Source organism: Cherax quadricarinatus, chromosome 3 (genome assembly GCF_038502225.1).
Source record: "Cherax quadricarinatus isolate ZL_2023a chromosome 3, ASM3850222v1, whole genome shotgun sequence".
Taxonomy (NCBI): domain Eukaryota; kingdom Metazoa; phylum Arthropoda; class Malacostraca; order Decapoda; family Parastacidae; genus Cherax; species Cherax quadricarinatus.
Window position 1 is genome coordinate 45,315,678 of NC_091294.1, and position 23,279 is coordinate 45,338,956.

The window sequence follows — 23,279 nt, forward strand, 5'->3', positions numbered from 1 at the left end:
TTTTACTATAACTTCATAGACAACACCTACCTATGATAAATTAGCTTTCTTAATGAATGGCTCTGCTCCACCATTTAGGACATTGTATCTTACATATTTATTGCTCCTTTATAATTGGATTTCATCTGGTTTTCAGAGTACAACCATATTTCATATGGTTTGACAAAGTTATTGGTTCACATGATACATGAGTCAAGTATTTGTCCATTCTTTTGTTTTTATATATACTCTACATTTAAAACAAAAAGTAGCTCTAGGCTTAGAGCTACTTTTTCCAGTCTTAGTGGCTTATTTTGCATTTTTTTTTTTTTGCTTAGTTTGCAATTGACTCACTGTTGACAGTACTTCATCAGCAGCTATGTAAATGGAGCAGAAAATTTTCAGAGGTGAGTAGACGGTGTACTTACCTCTTGAGAATTTTCCACTCCATCTACCTAATGCAACATTGTGTAATACCTGACAAAGCACTGGCAACAGTGCAACAGACCTAGAACTAATTTCATCCCCTAGTAGTTTAGTCATAGACAGGCGAGCCTAACAATGCAAGACGAAGCATGGGGGATGGAAATCCTCAACTCACTTTCACATGTCTCTGTGCATCATCAGGAGCTATGCAATGTTGCAAGATTAGCAACAGGTGGAATGAAGGTTTTCTCGGAGTAAGGTAGCACAGTGAGAGCCAATTCCTCTCAGATATGGTCAGAACCATATCTGGCATCACACTAGCTTATATGTGTGTGTGTAGAATTCTCCCTTTGTAAGCCATGCATGTCGTAAGAGGCTACTAAAATGCCGGGAGCAAGTGGCTAGTAACCCCTTTTCCTGTATAAATTATTTAATTTAAAATGAAAAAACTTTCATTTTTCTTTTTAGGTCACCCTGCCTCGGTGAGATACAGCTGGTTTGTTGTGTGTGTGTGTAGTAGTAGTAGTGTGTAGTGTAGGTAATAGGTTGGTAGACAGCAACCACCCAGGGAGGTACTACCGTCCTGCCAAATGAGTGTAAAACTAAAGCCTGTACTTGTTTTACATGATGGTAGGATTGCTAGTGTCTTTTTCCTGTCTCATAAACGTGCAAGATTTCAGGTACATCTTGCTACTTCTACTTACACTTAGGATAAACTACACATGCATGTACAAGCATATATATTCACACCCCTCTGGGTTTTCTTTTATTTATTTTGCTAGTTCTTGTTTATTTCTTATTTCTATGGGGAAGTCGAACAAAATTCTTCCACCGTAAGCCATGCGTGTCGTAAGAGGCGACTAAAATGCCGGGAGCAAGGGGCTAGTAACCCCTTCTCCTGTATAAATTACTAAATTTAAAACGAGAAACTTTTTTTTTTTTTGGGGGGGGGCACCCTGCCTTGGTGGGACGGAAAGAATATACATGTAGTATATATATATATATATATATATATATATATATATATATATATATATATATATATATATATATATATATATATATATGTATGTATAACACATACACATGTATATATTTTAAAACACACCAGCTGTCACTGGCTGAGGTAGGGTGACCCGAAAATGAAGAAACACTTTCACACACGTATTTGTGATTGTCATGAGACTTGCTGCCATGTGGTCTGTCTGCTGTATAGTGTACATATAATACTGTATAATCAATATCAGTGCTAAACCTGTGTACAATACATACTGTTTTTTTTTTTAATGGAAGAATGAGTCCCTACATAAAATGTTAGATCCTTTTGTTATGTCAAAAAGAAGCGGAAGTCATTTATCAATACCATATACGTATTTTTCTTTGAGAGTGCCTGTCAGTGTACCTGTGATATCTTTTTTCCAGACATTTTTGTAAATAATAGTAATTAATGTAAGTTACTGCTTTGCATTAATGTATCTCTAAAAATACATTCCTTAAAGATGTGTGAACTATTATCGTGCAGCTCTGAGTTGCAAGATAATAGTTCTTGCTAAAAATATTCTTTTCCTAGTTTTTTTTTTTTTGATTGAGAAAGTCGATCTTGTCTGTCTGTTTTTTTTTTTTTTTTTTTTTTTTTTTTTTTTTTTTTTTTTCCAAGTTTCTGGACATTCTTTCTTGGTTTATCTAAGCCTATGCCTTACTTCTTAGTTGCAACACATTTGATCATGAAGCGTTAGTAACATTTATTAGACAAAGTGTACAGCCCAAATGGTGTATCTAAGACGTGGCACCTTTATAAACTATGGTTTCTTTGTTGGCTAACCACCAGCTTTCTCCTCATTGAAATATGGTTGATTTCAACTTGTCTTAATGAAATGTAACTTGTTCTAATAATTATATCACGTTGATCCCATCACTTTTAAAGTTTTAATATATTCTTATTGAAGTTTCCTAAGCATCTTGAACACTATAATCTTTGATCATTTGCATGGCAAGTTAACCTTTCTCCTATATTACAGTAACTACTTTAGCTCTGGATATTTTTATTTTTTCATAGGGTATAACTTAAATCTCTTAAAAACCTTTACTAACTTAATTCTCTACTATCCTCTTCCATGTAAACTAATTTTGAACTTTTCTAATGTATCTGTTTCTGTTGCTGTATTTAGTTACTTTGCCCTTTTATTTTATCATTATTAATATTACATTTTTAGTGGATATCACTAAACCTGTAGGGTTTTACAGTGCTTTGGGAATAAGAGGCTCTAGTCGCTAATTTTACAACAAGTTTTAGGATATACAGTAATCTGAGTTGTGCAAGAATGGTATATAATAAAGCAACATGCAATAGGTAATCAAAGGTACCTAGTCTAAATCAGGCAAGACTGCAAAGATGGAAGAACCCTTGAATTCAGTCACAGAGATACTGAAAGTTACAAGACTGGCTATGTTGTGTGTACAGTAATAGACTTGGGGTGATTATGTTGCATATAGGTGTATGGGATACAGTATTAATGAATTTGTCCATCTTAAGTTCAAGAAACATTTTTATATGGTGAAGTCACTCACTGAATGTTCTAAACCTGAAGTTTCTTTTCCATTTTTCTTTTGTGAGAAAAATGATATTACAGCATTAGCTTAAATATTTTATTTCATATGCTAATACAATGAACCCTTCAAAAATGGAATAATAGGGATGGGTGTTCATTTTAGTGAAAATCTGTTAGTGGTCCCTTGGGTTATGATGGGCTGGAGTTTAATAATTATCAGTTATGATTTAGCCACATAAAGGAATTTAGTTTCAAGTTGTAATGAACAATTTGAGAAGTGATATGCATTTATGATTTACCTACACCATATTTTATGTTACCAAGCCATCATGGCCCCTTAAGTGTGCAGCAAAGAGGCAATTTCTCTGAAGATCAAACAAGAAATTATGAAAAAACATGATGCACAAATTAGAATTAGTGCGTTGGTATGTGAATTTGACTTTCCACAATCAGCCATCTCTAATTATCAAACAAAAAGACATTATAAAAGATACTAAGGTGACTGACAATCTAACCTAGTGAAAAAAGGCAGAAAATTTATCATAGAGTTGGAAAAACTGTTATTGTAGATGAGAGAGAAGTAGATGAAGAGAGATACAGTGTCTGCAAATTATATTTGTGAGTGTGCAAGTCCAGAGTACAATAGGGGCCCCACTTATATGGCAGGTTAGGTTCCAGGTTACCGCTGGAAAGCAGAATTCCATTTTTTACACTTATAAATGCATATAATATTAAGTTAGCAATCAAACTACGCATTAAAAACAATAAAAAGTAAATTTACACACACAATACACTCATTACTTACCTCAAAATATTTGTAGTCTTAATGTAGGGCGAGAGGTGAGTAGTATTTTTTGTAGGTCAAGTGTGGTAGATATGGTAGCCCTCCTTGTCAACCCACCCACACGTAGTATACTATGACGTTTAAAGCACCCTAGAGCGATAAAATGCATATACAGTACACTCATTACTTACCTTAAAACATTTGTAGTCATAATGGTCTTAATGAGAGGTGAAAAATATTTATTTGTAGAAAGTCAGGTGTGGGAGGTATAGTAGCTCGCCTGGCCAACCCACCCACACGTAATATACTACGACATCTGAAGCGCCCTAGAGTGATAAAATGCATATACAGTACACTCATTACTTACCTTAAAATAGTTGTAGTCTTAATGTAGGTTGAGAGTTGAGTAAGCGAGATAAAAACATATAAATGAAAGAGAGAACGAGTAAATGAGAGAGGACAGAGCCAGAGTATGCAAACAAACAGATGAACACGTCAGGTTATGGTTTATGCACATTCATGCAAACACCTTACATTGTATACAAGTTGTCTCCACAGTGGTACAGTAGAAAAAATAAAGAGCAACACTCGCATTCTCATGTAACACCATTTTTAGAAGAAATGATGCTCTGAGTGAAGGCATATGAAAGGAACAATTTTCTAGTTACCCCCAGTAATACTATTGTGTACACATTTCCTTCGGTGTTGAACTAGAGGAAATGTTATTCTTTCTGACACTCTGGTGAGACAACTGGAAAAACATCTCGTATTTATGTTAATTTATTCACCTGTGGGCGTATTTATTATGTTTATATGTTACGTAGCATGTTTATTATATAATTTTGAAAAAATATTATCGATGGATTAATGAAAATGCCTATATTCATGCAATACAGTGGACCCCCGGTTAACGATATTTTTTCACTCCAGAAGTATGTTCAGGTGCCAGTACTGACCGAATTTGTTCCCATAAGAAATATTGTGAAGTAGATTAGTCCATTTCAGACCCCCAAACATACACGTACAAACGCACTTACATAAATACACTTACATAATTGGTCACATTCGGAGGTGATCGTTATGCGGGGGTCCACTGTACAGTGGACCCCCGGTTAACGATTTTAATCCGTGCAAGAGGGCTCATCGTTATGCGAAATAATCGTTATGCGAATCAATTTTCCCCATAAGAAATAATGGAAATAAAATTAATCCGTGCAAGACGCCCAAAAGTATGAAAAAAATTTTTTTTTACCACATGAAATGTTAATTTTAATACACACAAACTGAAAAAGGCATGCACAATTAAATGACACTTACTTTTATTGAAGATCTGGTGATGATTGATGGGATGGGAGGAGGGGAGAGCAATATCTTCTTACTGTTTAGAAGGGGAATCCCCTTCCATTAGGACTTGAGGTAGTAAGTCCTTTTCTGGGGTTACTTCCCTTCTTCTTTTAATGCCACTAGGGCCAGCTTCAGAGTCACTGGACTTCTTTCGCACAAGATATCTGTCCATAGTGGCCTGTACCTCTCGTTCCTTTATGACTTGCCTAAAGTGTTTCACAACATTGTCAGTGTAATAATCACCAGCACGGCTTGCAATAGCTGTGTGAGGGTGATTTTCATCCATGAAGGTTTGCACTTCAAGCCACTTAGCACAGATTTCCTTAATCTTTGAAGTAGGCAACTTCTTCAATTTCTCTCTCCCCTCCTCCGAAGCAATTTCCTCAGGTGTGGCCTCTTGCTGTTGAAGTTGATCTAGCAGCTCATCAGTGGTTAGTTCTTCATTGTCCTCCTCCACCAACTCTTCCACATCCTCCCCACTAACCTCCAACCCCAAGGACTTTCCCAATGCCACAATGGATTCCTCAACTGGCACAGGATTCTCAGGGTTAGCCTCAAACCCTTCAAAATCCCTTTTGTCTACACATTCTGGCCACAGTTTCTTCCAAGCAGAGTTCAAGGTCCTCTTTGTCACTTCCTCCCAAGCCTTACCTATAAGGTTTACACAATTGAGGATGTTAAAGTGATCTCTCCAAAACTCTCTTAGAGTCAGTTGAGTTTCTGAGGTCATTACAAAGCACCTTTCAAACAGAGCTTTTGTGTACAGTTTCTTGAAGTTGGAAATAACCTGCTGGTCCATGGGCTGCAGGAGAGGAGTGGTATTAGGAGGCAAAAACTTCACCTTAATGAAGCTCATGTCCCCATAAAGTCGCTCTGACACGTCTGTAGGATGACCAGGGGCATTGTCTAACACCAGGAGGCACTTAAGTTCTAATTTCTTTTCAGTTAGGTAATTTTTCACATTGGGGGCAAATGCATGGTGTAACCAGTTATAGAAAAATTCCCTAGTGACCCATGCCTTACTGTTTGCCCTCCACAGCACACACAAATTATCCTTGAGGACATTCTTTTGCCTGAACGCTCTGGGAGTTTCAGAGTGATACACTAATAAAGGCTTCACTTTGCAATCACCAGTAGCATTGGCACACATCAACAAAGTAAGCCTGTCTTTCATAGGCTTATGTCCTGGGAGTGCCTTTTCCTCCTGAGTAATGTAGGTCCTGCTTGGCATTTTCTTCCAGAACAGGCCTGTTTCATCACAATTAAACACTTGTTCAGGTTTCAGTCCTTCAGTTTCTATGTACTCCTTGAATTCCTGCACATATTTTTCAGCCGCTTTGTGGTCCGAACTGGCAGCCTCACCATGCCTTATCACACTATGGATGCCACTACGCTTCTTAAATCTCTCAAACCAACCTTTGCTGGCCTTAAATTCACTCACATCATCACTAGTTGCAGGCATTTTTTTAATTAAATCGTCATGCAACTTCCTAGCCTTTTCACATATGATCGCTTGAGAGACGCTATCTCCTGCTATCTGTTTTTCATTTATCCACACCAATAAGAGTCTCTCAACATCTTCCATCAATTGCGATCTTTGTTTCGAAAACACAGTTGAACCTTTGGCAAGAACAGCTTCCTTGATTGTCTTTCTGGTGCCCACAATAGTAGCGATGGTTGATTGGGGTTTCTTGTACAGCTTGACTAGGTCGGCTATACGCACTCCACTTTCATACTTATCAATTATCTCTTTCTTCATCTCTATAGTAATTCTTACCCTTTGAGGTGTAGGGTTGGCACTAGAAGCTTTCTTGGGGCCCATGGTCACTTATTTTCCAGAAACAGCACCGAAAATACTGTAATAATACGAAATATTCCGAGTGTATGCTTGGATGTTACCGCGGAGGCTGGCTGGTAAACAATGGGACGGAGCGGCACATGTGAGGCTGGCTGAGGGCACATTGGACGCGTCTCGGACGAAAATCGGTATGCGGGTTTTTAATCGGTATGCGGGGCAAAAATTTTCCGATAAAAGTAATCGTTATGCGGAAAAATCGCTATGCGATGCCATCGTTATGCGGGGGTCCACTGTATATGACATTTAATGCGTCTCAGAGTGATTATTATGGCTCATTATTATTATTAGTAGTAGTACTACTATGGTGTCCTCAAGACTAATTAGACACTCTTAGTGATTCTAATGTGTACCTGCCTGCCAGAACAGTGATTCTAATGTGTACCTGCCTGCCAGAACAGTATTTAAGTTTACTTAGGTACAGGTACAATTATCAGAGTACAGTGGAACCCTGGTTTTCGAACAATCTGTTCCAGAAGGGCGTTCTAAAACTGAAACGTGCGAAAACTGAATCAATATTTCCCATAAGAAATAATGTGAATACAATTAATCCGTTCCAGACACCCGAAAATATTAACAAAAAATAAATTTTTTAAAGATTAACTCTAGTGCTGCAGCTCTTCAGTAGTTAGCTCTTCCCTGTGGTCATCCACCAACTCTTCCACATTCATTACTTACCCTAAAATATTCGTAGTCTTAATGTAGGGCGAGAGGCGAGTAGTACTTTTTTGTAGGAAGTCACTCTGACTTTTTTAAGTTATCCTAGGTTTTCTACACATATGATGCTATGTATGATAATCTCTGTAACTGTATTTGTGTATACCTGAATAAACTTACTAAGTAGCCAGTAGATGTAGGTGGCCAGTAGAGGTAGGCAGCCAGTAGGTAGCCTGGGCTACATACATACACCTACCTACATAGCTGCACTATATTTAATGCAGCCCAGAGCCATATTATTACCATCAACGTACCTTGTTCACTGAGTTTAATCAATTCTAACAACTACCTTTAGATGCCGTCATAAACAAAGGGAGAAGTAATTCATGCTGAGAATTGTAAATAAAAGCCAGATGCAGATTCATACAGTTATCTCTAATGCTCAACCAGAGAAAAAGAGAAAACATAAAGTTTTCCCTCCACAACTACCACCCTTCGATGGCATATAAACATTGCATGTTTACTATGCTATGTAACGTGTTTCTTTTATAATTTTGAAGAAAATATTATAGATGGATTAATGAAAATGTCTATATTAACATAAAACAAGACATTAAATGTGCCCAAGAGTAAGTCATGAACGTATGAGCAGCCCAGGTGGACACGTCTGATACGTATGATTTCCAGATTAAGGTCTGATATCAGGAGCAAAATTTCGCACAAAAAAAGGTTCTAAAACCGAATCATCCGATAACTGGGGCGTGCAAAAACCGGGATTCCACTGTATATATATAAAATATAAAATAACTTTAAAACACTTGAAATTTTGGATAGTTTCCAGACATAACAGAGAGACACGGAGCTCATGGAGAATGTAAACAAACTAGGTGGGGTGTGGTGACTATATTAGAAAGTCAGGTGGGGGGAGCTGTATAGCGAGTTTTTGGTCATAATTTGAAATGTCCATATTAGCGGAATGCCGTAAGGCAAAACGCAGTAAAGCAGGGCCCTACTGTATAGTAAAAGTTGCACTTCCAGGGTCTTGGAAAAAATTGCCATAAAACCATCATATTTTGGGGTTTGAGCTTCGATAGTTTTGAGGTATGATGCATCTTCTGGAAGGGATTAATATCATAACTAAATAGACCACTGTACGTATATTGAAAGTCTCAATTAAGCAGATGTAGTCTGCTTAATCGATTGACTGCTGGAGATAAACACAAGTTCCCAATAAACCAGACCTAGTGCAATGTATTGATAGACATACTAAGAATAAACTAGAATACAATACAGTAGTACAGTACACTGCTGTACTATACAATACACCTATAACTGTACCTGAAAAGAAAATGAGTTAAAAGCACAATACAGTAGAGTACAATACAGTAATTTTTATCATGTATTCTGGTGGATACACCAGCTTTCAGATGTACAGTATTTCTGTGCTTCAACCCTTGTATCTTGGGCCATTTTCATACGCTTCCTAGGAATAACTGAAGAGCCTTTAAGGCTAGCATCTACACTGTACTTCATGGCATATTCTGTAAGCATTTCCTTTGCTATACCATACTCCTCATGCACCTGGACCACTGAAATGCCAGCCTCCAGCTTCCTTATTAATTTGAGTTTGTACTTTACTTAACAGTCAAGGTCGCACATTTCTTGGCACTGCCACTTTCTTTGTTAATAATACTGCACTGGTTCTTTTGATAAAATGATGAAAAACACTTGTAAATCCTGGGAAAATTGGAAATGAAATAACTGTGGTATGTGAGCACCTGCACCTACAATAACAAACTGATGCAGGCTTAGTTACTGCTGACCATGGATGACAAAAATGAACATGTCTAAGACAAAGCCAAGACTGGACAAACTTGCACTTAAGCAGGGTTGGTCCATCCTGTTGAGCAAATGGCCAGACTCAAAAGCCATGCAGTATAGTGGATTTGGTTCACTTCATGACTGTTTTAGTCAGACACTCATTTAAAGGGACATATTGAGCCTTTGCCAGCCTGTTTTTTTTTTTTTTTTATCTGTTTTAGCCCATATCCATTTCATGGAAGTCCATTTTATTGATGGGTGTGAATTTTCTTTATTTATGAACTTAGACTATAATTTAAGAAAATTTATATCTAGCATAACACTGTCTTAGTTTTGCCATCATGTAGGTTTGGTTTTGCCCTAATGTAGGTTTGGTTTTCGCTCTTACGCAAATCATTTTTAATTTTTAAGTTTTCTAAGGAGAATTTAAAGCCAGTGAGATGTTGAATAATGTCAATTTTAAATTGTTCTTGTTGATGTTGCAGGTGCTGGTGGGCGAGGCTGCATGGTCTGGGGAGAGAGTGTCGGAGCTGAGGCAGCTGGCTCGGCAGATTCAGCTACACGTGGCAGAAGACACTGCCCAAGATACACCCCTCGTCGCTGAGGTTGAACGCCTTGGATTCAGAATTACCAACCTGACTGAAGCCATTACTCAGCTCAGTAGCAATTTGGCATTACAAGTTGATGCTGAAAACCAGCAACAAGAAGAGGCTGCTCTACATGAGTTACAAGCTGGTATTAATGGAGCCCAGACTCTGTTAGCATTACCTGAACCTGGGTTAGAAGAGGCAGCCGAACGGGCAGTCCAGCTGAAAGACCAATTAGTGGCTTTAGGTAGTTCTGGCGGGCCCATTATTGAGAGTGGCCCAACACAGGTGGTAGAGGCTTGGCAAATTGCAGTTCGTGATACACACTCTCGTTATGAACAAGTGGTGGCGGGTCTCAGTGGAGATGATGAGCAACTTGCAGCTGCACTGAGTGCTTGGAAACAGTATGTGGATAGTGTGGAGCAAGAGATGAGTTCACAAGCCCCAGCCTCTCGTGAGGGTCTGCACGAGGCTTCCCGCCTCTGCCAGGTTCACCGTTCTATCCTTACCACACAGACTAATGTCTTGCTAACACTTCAAGAGCAAGCACAACAAGTGGATGCACCTTCACGAATTAGAAACCTACAAGGCCGCCTACGTGAACTTATTCTACGCCACAAAACTGTTCTTGCTACAGTGAGTGAACAAGAGCAGATTATACTCCAGACAATTGCCACTTGGGAAACTTATCGTGTCAAAGTAGCTCAGTTGCAAACCTGGATATTGGCACTGGAGCAAGAGAAACAAGGCCTGCAGTTGAGGCAGGTTGCTCGTAGACGACTTGACAAAGTTATCAGTAGACTGCAGTCGTTGCTGGAGCAACTATGCCGTGGAGAAGAACAAGTAGATGATGTTGCAAAACTTTGCCAGAAGTTGGTATTATCATGTGATCCAAGTATACACCCCATTTTGAAGGCCGAATTAGCATCTCTGCAGCAACGAGTGACCAACATGCGTGCTGGTGTAGAAACATGGCTGAGTTATCTCAACAAAAGCTCTAATTTGTGGCGGCGCTATGAAGAAGTTTACACCAAACTCTATACCATTTTAAGCGAGTTACAGGCTGGATTATCTTCTGATCTTCCTTCTGATTTCAGCAGTGTTCAAGAAACAATCAAGAAATACCACGAAATCACTGCTTCTTTAGAAGCCCTAAGTGGAGATTTATCATTGTTAAGAACCACTCGTGAAGAGATGATAGATTCACTAACTCCTGCTGACCTTCGTTTAGTAACCCAGCGAATGTGGCGTGTCACTCAGTTGGAAGGTGAACTACTTCATCAGTACAAGCTCAGGATTTGCACTTTAGAGGATAGACTGGAGTTATGGCAGCTGTATGACACAAGATACCAACAATTTCTTGCCTGGGCTAAAGACATGGAGATCAAAATTGAAGGTGGCTCAGAACAGTACATTGATACTCTCATTAGGAAACTTGAACATGACTATCAGGAAGATATCAATACTAAAAGCATTGAAAAACTTTGGCTTATATCTGAGGGTGAAGAATTAATATCCTGCAGTAATGAAGATCAAGCTGCTGACTTGAAGGAGAAGGTAGAAAACATTGAAGCAACCTGGAAGCATATTCATGATAAATGTAATAGCAGAAAACAGAAGCTTCAGGATATAGTTACCACCATAAACAAAGCTGAGGTCACACTGGCTGAGCTGAAGGAATGGCTCTTCTTAATTGAGAAAAAGCTGTCAAGTCCTGTAATTTTCCAAAATAGCTCCAAGAAAGAAATAGACCGTTTATTAGAAGCAGAAGAAGAGATAAGAAAGGAGATCGAAAGGCAGAGTGGAACCATATCCTCAGTCTTAAACCTTTGTGATATGGTTATTCGTGACTGTACAGAGTTTGATGCTAATGGTGATACTGATTCTTTGCAAGAAGCACATCACAATCTTGAACGTCGATGGGGTGAGATCTGCACTCGATCTGCAGAAAGAAAAGCATTTATGAAAAATACGTGGAAAATGTGGCAGGACCTCATTACAGTGAATACTAGTTTTGAAACATGGCTAACAATGATGGAGTCAAAAATAAGTAATATATCATCCTCATCAACACTTGTACCATATAGTGAAATTGAGAAGAGGATAGCCACAGTTCATGAGCTGCAGCCATTAATCCATGACCAAACACTCCAGTATGAAATTCTCAACCAGAACTACCGGGTGTTGGCAAGACCCTATGGAAGAGAAAACAGATTGGACCAAGCTAATGAAATCAGAACAATGGTTAAGACTTCTAATGCAAGATTCCATATCCTTAGTTACCGTGTTACAGTTATTTTAAGACGTCTGATGTATAGTAGAAAGCTATATGAAGAATTTGAAAACAAGAGAGAGCAATTAATGGCTTGGCTTAATGATTTTGATCTTAAAGTTTCTGAATATGAGCATCAGCCTTCAGATGATCTGGAAAATAAAAAGAAGACTCTTTTAGAACTAGTTGCTGAATATGAAAAATATGAAAGACATTTAAAGAACTTTGATGATATGATTACCTACCTTTTCCAGAGGAGTTGCTATTCTGATTGCATTATCATAGAAGAAAGCCTTACAGAGTATTGGATAACCAGAAAACACATTCACTCAAACCTTTTGGCTTTGCAAGAGGCTATTGAAATTGAAATCACTCAAATCACAATGATAACTACAACAACCACACAAATTTTAGAGACCCAAAAGACACTGAGATTATCTGAAGAAAGATCACTTCAAGACCAAGATGATGATTACAAAGTTCCTTTAGTGTCAGATGCAGAGCTATACAACTTGGAACCAACCCTTAGTTCAACAGATATGTCTCTGATTGGTGCTGTGGGTGGCAGATCCTTGGCTGTGGAGATGCGTGTGGCACTTGATGAGAGCAAGAGACTTTTGGCACAGTTAGAAGAAGCACTTAAATGCCCTACACCACAGGGGGCTGAGGTTGACAAGATGTACTATTCCTTTGTAAGTAGATTTTTTTTTTGTAATATTGTATTTAAACAGAAGCATAATTAATATTAAATTTGAATTTGTTTTGTTCTTTTGCATAGCCTGAATGATGGAATAATAGGAACAATTCACAACTGCCTTAAGCTTTCGAGAGGGAATTTTAAATGACATTATGGTCCATCCTGTACCATTACCAAGTTGGGACAAAACACAAATAACCCATACGTAGGAGACGAACTTATGATAACATTTCAGTTCAACTTGAAATTGTGTGACTAGTTAATGGTCCAAGTCGCACTGAAACATCATAAGTTTCAGTCCATTGCAGATTATTTGTGTATTACTAAGTTACAACTAAGATTAAAAACCAGTGGACAGGTGAAGAAAAAAGTGTAGTGTCTTCTGGAATTTTCTTGGCCTGACCCATCTTTTTTGACTATCCTCACCTGCTTTTCTTGCCTGTTGTGACTTGTCAAGAATGGAACAAAATGTCATATATATAATTTTCTTCTCTAAGGTGTGAGTTGTTATGAATGGTGGTACTGTATAATATTTGTTAACATTGCTAATATGCTCCTCCTTGTCTATAGTCCAAGCAGTTAGCAGGATGTCGATCATCAGTAGACCTACTCACCTCCTTGGTACGACACACTGGCGATGACAGCGAAGCAAGAGAGCTTCACCCTGAAATAGATGCTGCTATAGAAGAATTTAAACAATTAGAGGTTCTTTCACAGGCCAAGCAACAAAGACTCAAAGAGAACAGGTAACGCTTTGTTTTCTGTCAGTGATATTTACTCTGACTCATGAGAAATATGCATATGCATGTACAGTACGGTACACCCTTCTCATAATGCTAGGAATATACTCATGAAACTCATCGCCTATGGAAAAATAGCAACAGCAACTACAATGGATGGAATGAAAGGCTTGATTATCATTAAAGATAATTTATAAAATGTTTAAAAAAAAAAAAATTTACAAAGTCTTGGGAACATAACCCAATTCTATTTTTCCATATGTTCTTCAGTTCATATAACCCTTTGACTGTTTTGGTCGTATATATACATCTTACAAGGTACCGTGTTTGACGTATATGTACTCATAAATTCTAGCGGCTTCAAATCAAGCAGGAGAAAGCTGATAGGCCCACATGTGAGAGAATGGGTCTGTGTGGTCAGTGTGCTCCATATAAAAAAAATCCTGGAGCACGCAGTGCATAATGAGAAAAAAAAAAAAATTCGACCGTTTTTTTTTTTAAATTAAATGCCGAATTTGTGGTCTATTTTCGTATAGGATTTATGTTGTATTCTCGTTTTCTTGGTCTCATTTGATAGAATGGAAAACATATTATATAAATAGAGGTTTTTTTGATTGGTTTTACTATAAAAAGAACCTGGAAATGGAGCTCAAAGTATTTATTTATTTATTTATTTATTTATTTCCAATTTGTGCACACATACAGAGGTACAAAAAAAATACAGATAAGAGCAGTATGCCAAAGCCACTTATACTATGCATAGCATTACGGGCTGGCTTAAAATTAACTTAAGATTAACTAAGCAATGATTATTATTATTATTATAATCAAAAAGAAGCGCTAAGCCACAAGGACTATACAGCGCTGCTACTAAGCAATGATGAAATCAGTGATAAAACATTAATGTAAACAGATAACTATAAAGCACAAGTGAGTATTACAAAGACAGGTCATATGGTTGCATTCAGTTAGGTAGTGATTCTGTTAGGTAGTGTATTTAAAAAATAATAAAGTTAGATTGGGTTTTAGGTTTAACATTTATGTGATATAATTGTGAGAAACATTTAAGGGTAAGTAGGGTAAATGTTTGATTTTTGCCGATGTTCAAAAGTAAACAAATGATGTCATTGTCCAATAAATGTCCAACTAGCCATTCTAATATGCAGTCATGAATGGGTTGACATTATTTGTACAATTATTACAGTATTGCAGTAGTCTGCATAACAGTAAATCTTCTATCTTTTGTTTGAATAAAAATTCAAAATAGATAGCAAGAGTAATATCAGAGGGGCCTGGAGACATGACTGATGAACAAAGAAAATGTTATTTTAGAGCCAGGAATGTCTGCATTGTTCATTATGGACCTTATTTTGAAATTGTCATATTTTTTAATTTTCGTGAAATTGGCCAAATTGCAAATTTCTGACCACGTTATTGGGTAGTTGAAATCGGTAAATGGGCAGTTTCTTGTACTCGGTCGATAGAAAAAATGGAGTTCTAAAGAAATAGCTATGAGTTTGGTCGACTGGAACAATGGAATTAGCCGAAAATAGGGCTTAAAGTGGGCTAAATCGCTGATTCGTAAATATTGCCGAGGTCGCTAACTTCACGAGAGCGTAATTCGTTTTTTTGGTGTCATTACAATCGGGAAAAGATTCTCTATCATTTCATGAGAAAAAATAAGTTTTTTTTTTTTTTTTTTTTTGCGACACCAGAAGACACCTCAGGATTGGGGGTTGCGACAGTCAAGGGGTTAATATAGTTTTGTTTACATACCATTTTTAGGAATGTAACTACCATGTTATTCGACAGTCAACTGTATTACGTAAATTTTGGCAAGGATATGTTTTGAAACATGATTAAGAATTTGCCAAGTTTATTTATCTGAATTCATCTCTCAGTCCAGTCAGAGCAAATATTTTAAAAAAATTTGTACAGTTTGACAGCTCTGGTTATAAATTACAGTAAACCCTCGATTTAGCACACTTTGAAAATACAGTACAATATTGAATAAAATTTGCTGGCTCAGTTGATTTGGAAACTGGACAAGGTCTGGATTATGGAATTGTATGTTATTGTTAGAATCACAACAAAACAATGTCATCTCATGGCACCACAATTACCATTACCGCCACATGCACTCCCCTGTTAGTCCATGAAATTGAAGGTTTACCTATACATATACTAATGGCTAGAAATGTACTGTGTATATTTTACATTTTCATGAGTAAATTTTTTGGTGACATGTCAAGCTTTTGGCTTTAACTCATTTCTAGTTATAAATATTCTTTCCTCTATTAATTTTTTTTTTTGTGGCATTAAGCTTTTGGCTTTAATTCATTATTTATAAATATTCATGCTTTTTATTACTTTAAAGCTTAATAGATTAGAAAGATTATACTGTATGAATGATAGTAATGTACAAATTGTTGGTGGGTAAGGTGAAGTAATTTTTTTTTTTTTAAATTATATTTGTACATCATTATTTCAGCAAAATGTTGTTATTATGTGAATAAGATGGTATCTGAAAGCATATTTTATGGGTGTAGTTTTTTTTTACTGTCAAGCATATTTTGATAACTATTTCATTAGAAAATGGCTTTATAGGTCTGCAAAATGGTTTGTGTTAATACCTAATTGCTATTTAATGAATTTATATTATTGTGTTGTTTAGTAACAGTGTTGACCTGTAGTGGATAGAAAAAATGAGTTACCAATACCTCTGCTTATTGAATTTTGAATGGCTGACCCATCTCCACAGTTACACAGCTTTTTGCCTTTGTTCTTTCCAAATTAGGACACTTGTTAAAACTTTACGGTAACACGTTACTTTTTTTGTTTTATTAAAAACTGCAGAATTCCTGTTGTTCACTTGCAGTATTACCAGTGGTGTATAATGAAAGAATTACTAGGGTAAGCAAATGACACAAAATGTTTGATAAAGCTTAAGTGTCATTTTTATTGATCCATAGTTCAATGAAATTTTACATTTTTAAGCAAATGATCAATAACTTTGCTGTAAAATTCTGGCTTTCTCTAAACATTTTATAGTACAGTAATTCCTTTTCAGTTGATAGAAGGGCAAAGTGCAATCTTTTTTGACCTTGAAAGTTTCTGAAGTAAGTTTTAACTTGTTTCAAAGCAGAGAAGTTGTGCTCTACAAATGCAGTCATTACTGAAAAAAATTAATCCACGAAGGCTAGCTACTTCACTAAGATTTTTTTTTAAGCCATACAACTTTATAAAACTCAACATTTTTGTTATAGGTTTATCTCTGAATTCTTTTGACATAGAAAACTCAAAATTTCTGTTATAGGTGTGTATGTGAATTCTTTTGACATTGGTAAAATTTAAGAAACTTGTAGTTACATTTCAGTAACAGAAGCATGCTCTGGAAATTCTTTTTTAAATCTCAAAAATGGTGAATATAAAAACTAAAAATCCTAATGAAACCAAATTTGAGAATCTCATAACATGGTTTAGTATTTTGTCATGTTTCTGCAGTGATGCTAACAATGATCAGTAAGGGGGTATTGAGGGAGGAACTATAGGGAGTATAAATAACAAAAAAGGCACAATACCGTGACTGGAACGATACAAAAATAACCCGCACATAAAAGAGAGAAGCTTACGACGACGTTTCGGTCCGACTTGGACCATTGATAAAATCAGTGTGACTTTGTCAATGGTCCAAGTTGAACCGAAACGTCGTCGTAAGCTTCTCTCTTTTATGTGCGGGTTATTTTTGTATAGGGAGTATGTTCTACTTTTGTTGTCCTAATCTCTTAAAAAAAAAAAAATTCAGTGTTGACAACAAATATTGACTCACAAAATCGTAATGACACGATTGCAAACAAACAACCTTCCTGTGGTGTAGAAATATACCTAGTTGGATGAATCTTATTGAAGCTAGCTGGCCCAGTGGCTAACACGACGGTCTGGAGTTTTGAGACTCTGACTGCAGGTTCAAACCCTGCCCATGGTATTTTTTTTTTTTTTTACAACAAATATTATTGAGGGGAAATTCTATCATCAGAATGTTTTTCACTGCATATTAGAGTGAACTGAAGCCTTCTTAACATGGATTTAAGAAAAATCTGTGCAACTGTATTTCAATAGCTTTCATCTTATGCCTGGCAGTGATATGTTGTTTTACCCAACAAAAAGGGAAATAATGATACTGCAGATTGAGTACTGCATATCCCAGGGATAGATTTTCCATTGTCAAACACTCCTGTGTAATAAGCTTCAAAAGTTTGGTCAACTTTTACACCGGGTTTTAAAGTCGCAAAAACATAAATAAAAGAAAATGCATACTGCTATACTGTACAATAAAAATTTTAACCCAAAGATATTTTAATTCTGATGGAAAGAATTTAAAAGGGAAAGCAGTGCTTACCTTGCTTCTTGTGAGTACATGCCACTGAATAGTATTTTACAAAACACTTAAGCTACATTGTTGCTTCAGCAGTAATGCAGAAATATGGCATTTTTGAAAATTTCTCTACATTAGTCTGTATAGTGAAGAAGTTATAACACTAAGTATGTACAGGTATATGAAGTTTTGTGCTGAATATTCTTGATGACTATAACAATTGAAGGAGCTAAACAATTCTTACAGATTCAGAGTGTCCTATTGAATATAGTAACAGTTTTAAGATTGCTTAACTCTCATTTATTTTTAGTTTTTAATTGGGAAGTGCTAAACTCAGGGTCATATATGGCTTAGCGCTTCTTTTTGATTATAATAATAATAATAATTCAGGGTCATATAGTGACTATGGAATGGGAGGATAAATCTGGTTTCCTGGATCAAGACCTCATTGTCATCAAGATGCTTCTACTGAGAATAATTTTGTTATTCCATTTGAATATAAAAGCATGAATTATTATTATTATAATCAAGGGGAAGCGCTAAACCTGGAGGATTATACAGCACCTGGGGGGGGGGATGTGGAAGGCATTCAGGCTTAATTCGGCGAACTGGAGAACAGATCCAATTCCCTAAATCAAGAGCCCCTCACCAACATCAAGGAACCTTCCTTGAGGGGATAAAAGCATGAAAATACTTCAACTTTTAAATTTTAACTTATTATAGTTCAGTGTTAGTTGTAAAGGTAGATGTTGACAGGATAGAACCACATTAGATCAGACTTTTCCCTGGAACACATTGCAATCTTTCCCTCAGTATGCAGATAAAATCTCTCCCTCAACATATAGACAAAACCTTCTCCCATAGCATATATTTACTACCTATCTGCCATTACTGTTAAATAGCCTATTATAAAAATATTTTTACAGTAGAAATGTGTAAATGCTGTCTTAGACTTATGCCAATGCTGGTGTAATGAATTAGAATAAGATCCCATTCTTGGCTGCTAAGATTTTAGTTGATTCCTGGTTGGCAGCGCATACCCTGCTGTAGTAGTAGTAGTTTACGATGCATGTGCATGTTTGCTTGCAGCGAGACGTCTTCCTTGACGTGCCCGCTGTGTTGCAGACGTAACTGGCAACAGTTTGAAAATGATATGTGGCGGCTGGAGCAGTGGTTAGCGCATGCCGAGGCCACCCAGTCAACTCAGCACAGTCCACCTACACCAATGGAGCAGTTAGAAGAAGTTGCTCAAGACCACAGGGTTAGTATGACTTATTTCTTGCCACTTTTTGTTATAAAATGCTGATTATTTTATACAACCTCATGCCATGTTTATTTTGTACTGTGTCCATTTACATCAACTTTCCCTTACATTTATGATAGGAGTTCCTCATGGATCTTGATGGCCACAAGTCAGTGATAATGTCACTGAACATCATCGGCAAGCATCTAGCTGAACATACACGTGATGAGAGACGGGCTACACGAGTGAGAGATCGTCTTACTGCTGCCAACCAGCGTTGGGAAGCAGTGTGTGCTGCAGCTTCTGTCTGGCAGGCAAAATTGCAGACAACCCTAATGGGTAATGCAGAATTCCACACTACCATTTCTGACCTGTTGGCATGGACAGACACAACAGAGGAGAATCTTCTGAAAATAGCAGCAGAAGAGGACATGGAAGAGGCGGCTCTACGTGAGCGAGTTGGTCGTGTTTTGGATGTACGGGCAGAAGTTGAGCGGTGTGAGCCACGTGTAGCATCTCTGCATGAGGCCGCACAGCACCTTCTTCCCACACAACAGGACGACCAGTGTGCTGCTGTACGCGAGCGCCTAGCACTTCTCTCTCGTCGTCTTCAGCTTCTTCTACAGATGTGTTCACAGCACCTGACTCAGCTCTCCCAGTTGCTAGGTCAAGACTTCACAAGCTCCTTGGCATCACTAGCATCTTCAGGGGTGAGTACTTTTATTAGCTTGCCTGACACACTTTTGGCATATAGTATATGTTTATTCATATGATTTTGCAGACCTGCATGAGGAAAATAGGATTTGCACCAATGCACGTAGCACATGAAATGCACTCTCTTTTCCAGCTGTACGAGTCTGCTGAGTTCTCTTGCTCGCGGCCAACTTCACCCAGCTCCCTGACAGCAAGCTTCCATTCTGATGCTCAGTACGTACAAGAACTTGGCTGCTGGAACCTACCAAGCACCTTCTGTCACATAAAATGTTGTATTACACACAAAGTAGAATTATGCTCAGTGATATTTATTTGTAGATTTTTTGATGAGTATTAATTATTCTAGTTGAATTTTTGTCCGGTTGAGTTATTGCTGTATTGTATTTGCTTTTCCATTTCGATTTGTTCTTAGTTTATATAATTTTAAGGATAAATTCTTCAAAAATTATGCATACAGTATTGTATATCGATATTACATAATTTGATAACATATTACTCTAATCTTCATCACCACCAGCCTAAATTTCTTAATTTGTTTTATTCAAGCAGTGATGTAGGTGATGGCAGCAATGAGGGTGTTGTGCAGCGCTCATACAGGTTCCTCGGGCGAGTGATGCGTGCTGCCCTTCCCATTCAAGCTCTTATGCTGCTCATGCTGGGAGTGGCCTCACTAGTCCCCACTTCTGAAGATGACTATGCTTGCAGCATGGTCAATAACTTTGCTCGCAGTTTCGACCCAATGCTGCGATACCCTAATGGTCCACCTCCATTCTAAGTCCCCCCGTATCTTAATCGCAACTCCCAAAGGAGTATCCTGTCTTCCTAAGGATCTGAAACTCGTGATAATTATTTTAACCAAATGCGACTCAAAATAAACTACTTGGTCTAATTATTCTCATGTGAATGTAAGTTTTATCTCTGGTAAAACGTACCTGTTAAAAGTGCATAAATATATAATATATATTATAATGTTCAGCTTACAGTTGCATCTTGATTAGTTTAGTGAGGCTCTGAAAATGGTCATAATGTTTTAATCAGTTTGTGGCTTATAATTATATGGTAAAGTTGTTGATTTTATCAAGTTTAATACTATTAAATATTTTAATGGTGATGTAATGATTATAAAAGTTCCTTAAGTAAGTGCCCGCTGTTTTAATTATGGATGAAGAGAACTGATAAGCTTCATCTTATTTTTACATAATTCTTTGCCCAGGTTAAGGATGCAGTGTTGTCTATTACTGTGTATATAGTCGACGAGATGCTTACTGTAGTAACTCTATACCCAGACTATACTTGACTTCCCAACTATGGACATCACCTGGTGCTATTGTCTGAACACACTTTGGTGTTGGTGATCCTGAAAGCTGTTACAGAACTGATGAGTAGGTGCTATAAGAATTTATCATGACCTTAAGAAATTAAAATTTATATTAATATTTAATTGAGACTAATATGATGTAATAGTGAATATATTTTACTCTTAATTGATGGACTCAGGTTGAAGAGTTGGTTAGTAATTTAAGAGAAGTGGAAGTGGTGATACTGTAGTCTATAGAAGTCTTTCAGTCATCATTAGGTAATTTTGCATTAGCAGTAGATAAATTATCTGCTGCTTACACCCAGTCAGTTGAAAATGACAAGAAAGGCATTTATAGACATGTCCACTTGCCTTGGTGTATAAATCTTTATCAGTCATTTGTGATAAGTGTTTATGCCCACTGTTGGAGCATGGTTTTTTATAAGGTTATGGTTTAGGCATTCGATATTAGGAATTGATATAAGGATATTAATTCACAAGGAAAGCAGAATATTTTAAATGTACTTAGCACTGATAATTTTTATTCTTACTTGGCTAAATATCTTTGTACATAAATTTTTAATGCATTAGCCTTCAAAGTTCTTTTATTTTATGTTTTTGTCTTTTCAGCATCAGTAGTAAGGTCTTGGCAGTGTGGAACAGTCGGTTAGCGTGGAACCTGACCGAATGTTTTTTGATAAAGTTAGGGTTTACGGACAATGAGAAAATCACGTCCTTAGGGGTTGTGAGCCTATTTACTTTGCACTACGTTGTGGGAGCATAGAATTTTAGGATTACAGTTATCCGTGAAACCCAGCTTAAGCACTGACAGTACACTAGCTATTTGGTATGAGGTGCATCATATGTGATGAAATGCCTTTTCTTTCGTATTGAGTCACTATTTTTTTTTTTTTATTTTTTTTTTTAGTGTAGGGTCTAAGCTTATTCGCTTAAATGCTTTGTGATGCAAATTATTTGGTTTGGCTGGCCAGGGATTTTTTAATAAATATAACAACAAAAATTTTATGAGGTCATATGTTGAACTTTAGTGCCTGAACTAGATGAACCTAGTTTGTGCAGGCTGTGACGTTTGTGCCATAGATGTGTGACCAGCCAATAGGGATTAAGAGTGCAAATGCCTAGCCAATCAAAAACAAAATTGCCCATTCGTTGGGGAACAGAAATGCTAATGCCCAGCCAATCAAAACTGCTTCAACACCAAATCTATAGCAGCCTCGGACTTCCATCCACTAGCATCGCTTTCGCCAGTGTAGCAGAGCACGCGCTGAGGGCAGTCGTTTATACCATGGTGTGAGTTCAATTCATACAAATATATGTGTTCTTGTATAAGTGTTTTGCATATCCTAAACCTAAACCTGAGTTTGTGACCAGAGCATGGGACAAATGTGCTCTCAGATTCCTGAAAAAGTTGGGTGAAAGACATCACAGAAACCAAGCCTCTTCAAGGGAGGCTCCTTGTTGTGGTGAAGAGGCTCTTGGTCTGAGGAATTAGACCTGTCGTCTCCTTCCTCAGACCAAACCTAATTACCCCCCAATCCACCCTTCCCTATCCCATCCTCCCCTTTTTCCTTTCCTCCTCCTCCTCCCCCCCACCCCTCCCTTTTGCCCTTCCTTTTCGCCTTTGGGATTTCTCCCACAGGCACGCTAGTTCCTAGGTAGGGGAAAGGATACCGGGGTCCATCCCATTCCGTTGAGGTTCTTGGCAGTGGCGTAGTTTGCCGTGGAATCTGGATCGCCTGGGGATGTCCCGATCCCTCTCCGGTATCCCGGAGTGTAGCTTTGGGTGTCTTTCGGGCGACGGGGGTGGTGGCCGAAGGAGGTATGCTTTGTGGCGGATATCCGGCCGCCCTCTCTTTTGTCCACCAAGGTAGCTTGGCAGATGTGAGGTTGCTATCCCGGATTGCTGGTTTACTGGTAT

The 23,279-nt window shown here is 37.6% G+C and overlaps 1 protein-coding gene across 25 annotated transcripts in view; it reads left to right on the top strand.

Moving 5' to 3' along the window:
• LOC128684052 (uncharacterized) overlaps positions 1–22,690 on the top strand; it is a 1,018,196-nt gene extending 995,506 nt beyond the window's left edge. For 22 of the 25 annotated variants that reach the window (XM_070091648.1, XM_070091672.1, XM_070091678.1 and 19 more), the window contains 6 exons: positions 9,901–12,966; positions 13,542–13,717; positions 19,176–19,347; positions 19,470–20,039; positions 20,177–20,256; positions 20,590–22,690. In XM_070091648.1, the coding sequence (XP_069947749.1) occupies positions 9,901–12,966; positions 13,542–13,717; positions 19,176–19,347; positions 19,470–20,039; positions 20,177–20,256; positions 20,590–20,818 (4,293 nt within the window). In that variant the 3' untranslated portion in view covers positions 20,819–22,690. The remainder of the gene's footprint in view (positions 1–9,900; positions 12,967–13,541; positions 13,718–19,175; positions 19,348–19,469; positions 20,040–20,176; positions 20,257–20,589) is intronic. The other 3 variants (XM_070091601.1, XM_070091725.1, XM_070091625.1) reach the window with 2 other exon arrangements.
• The last annotated feature ends 589 nt before the right edge of the window (positions 22,691–23,279 follow it).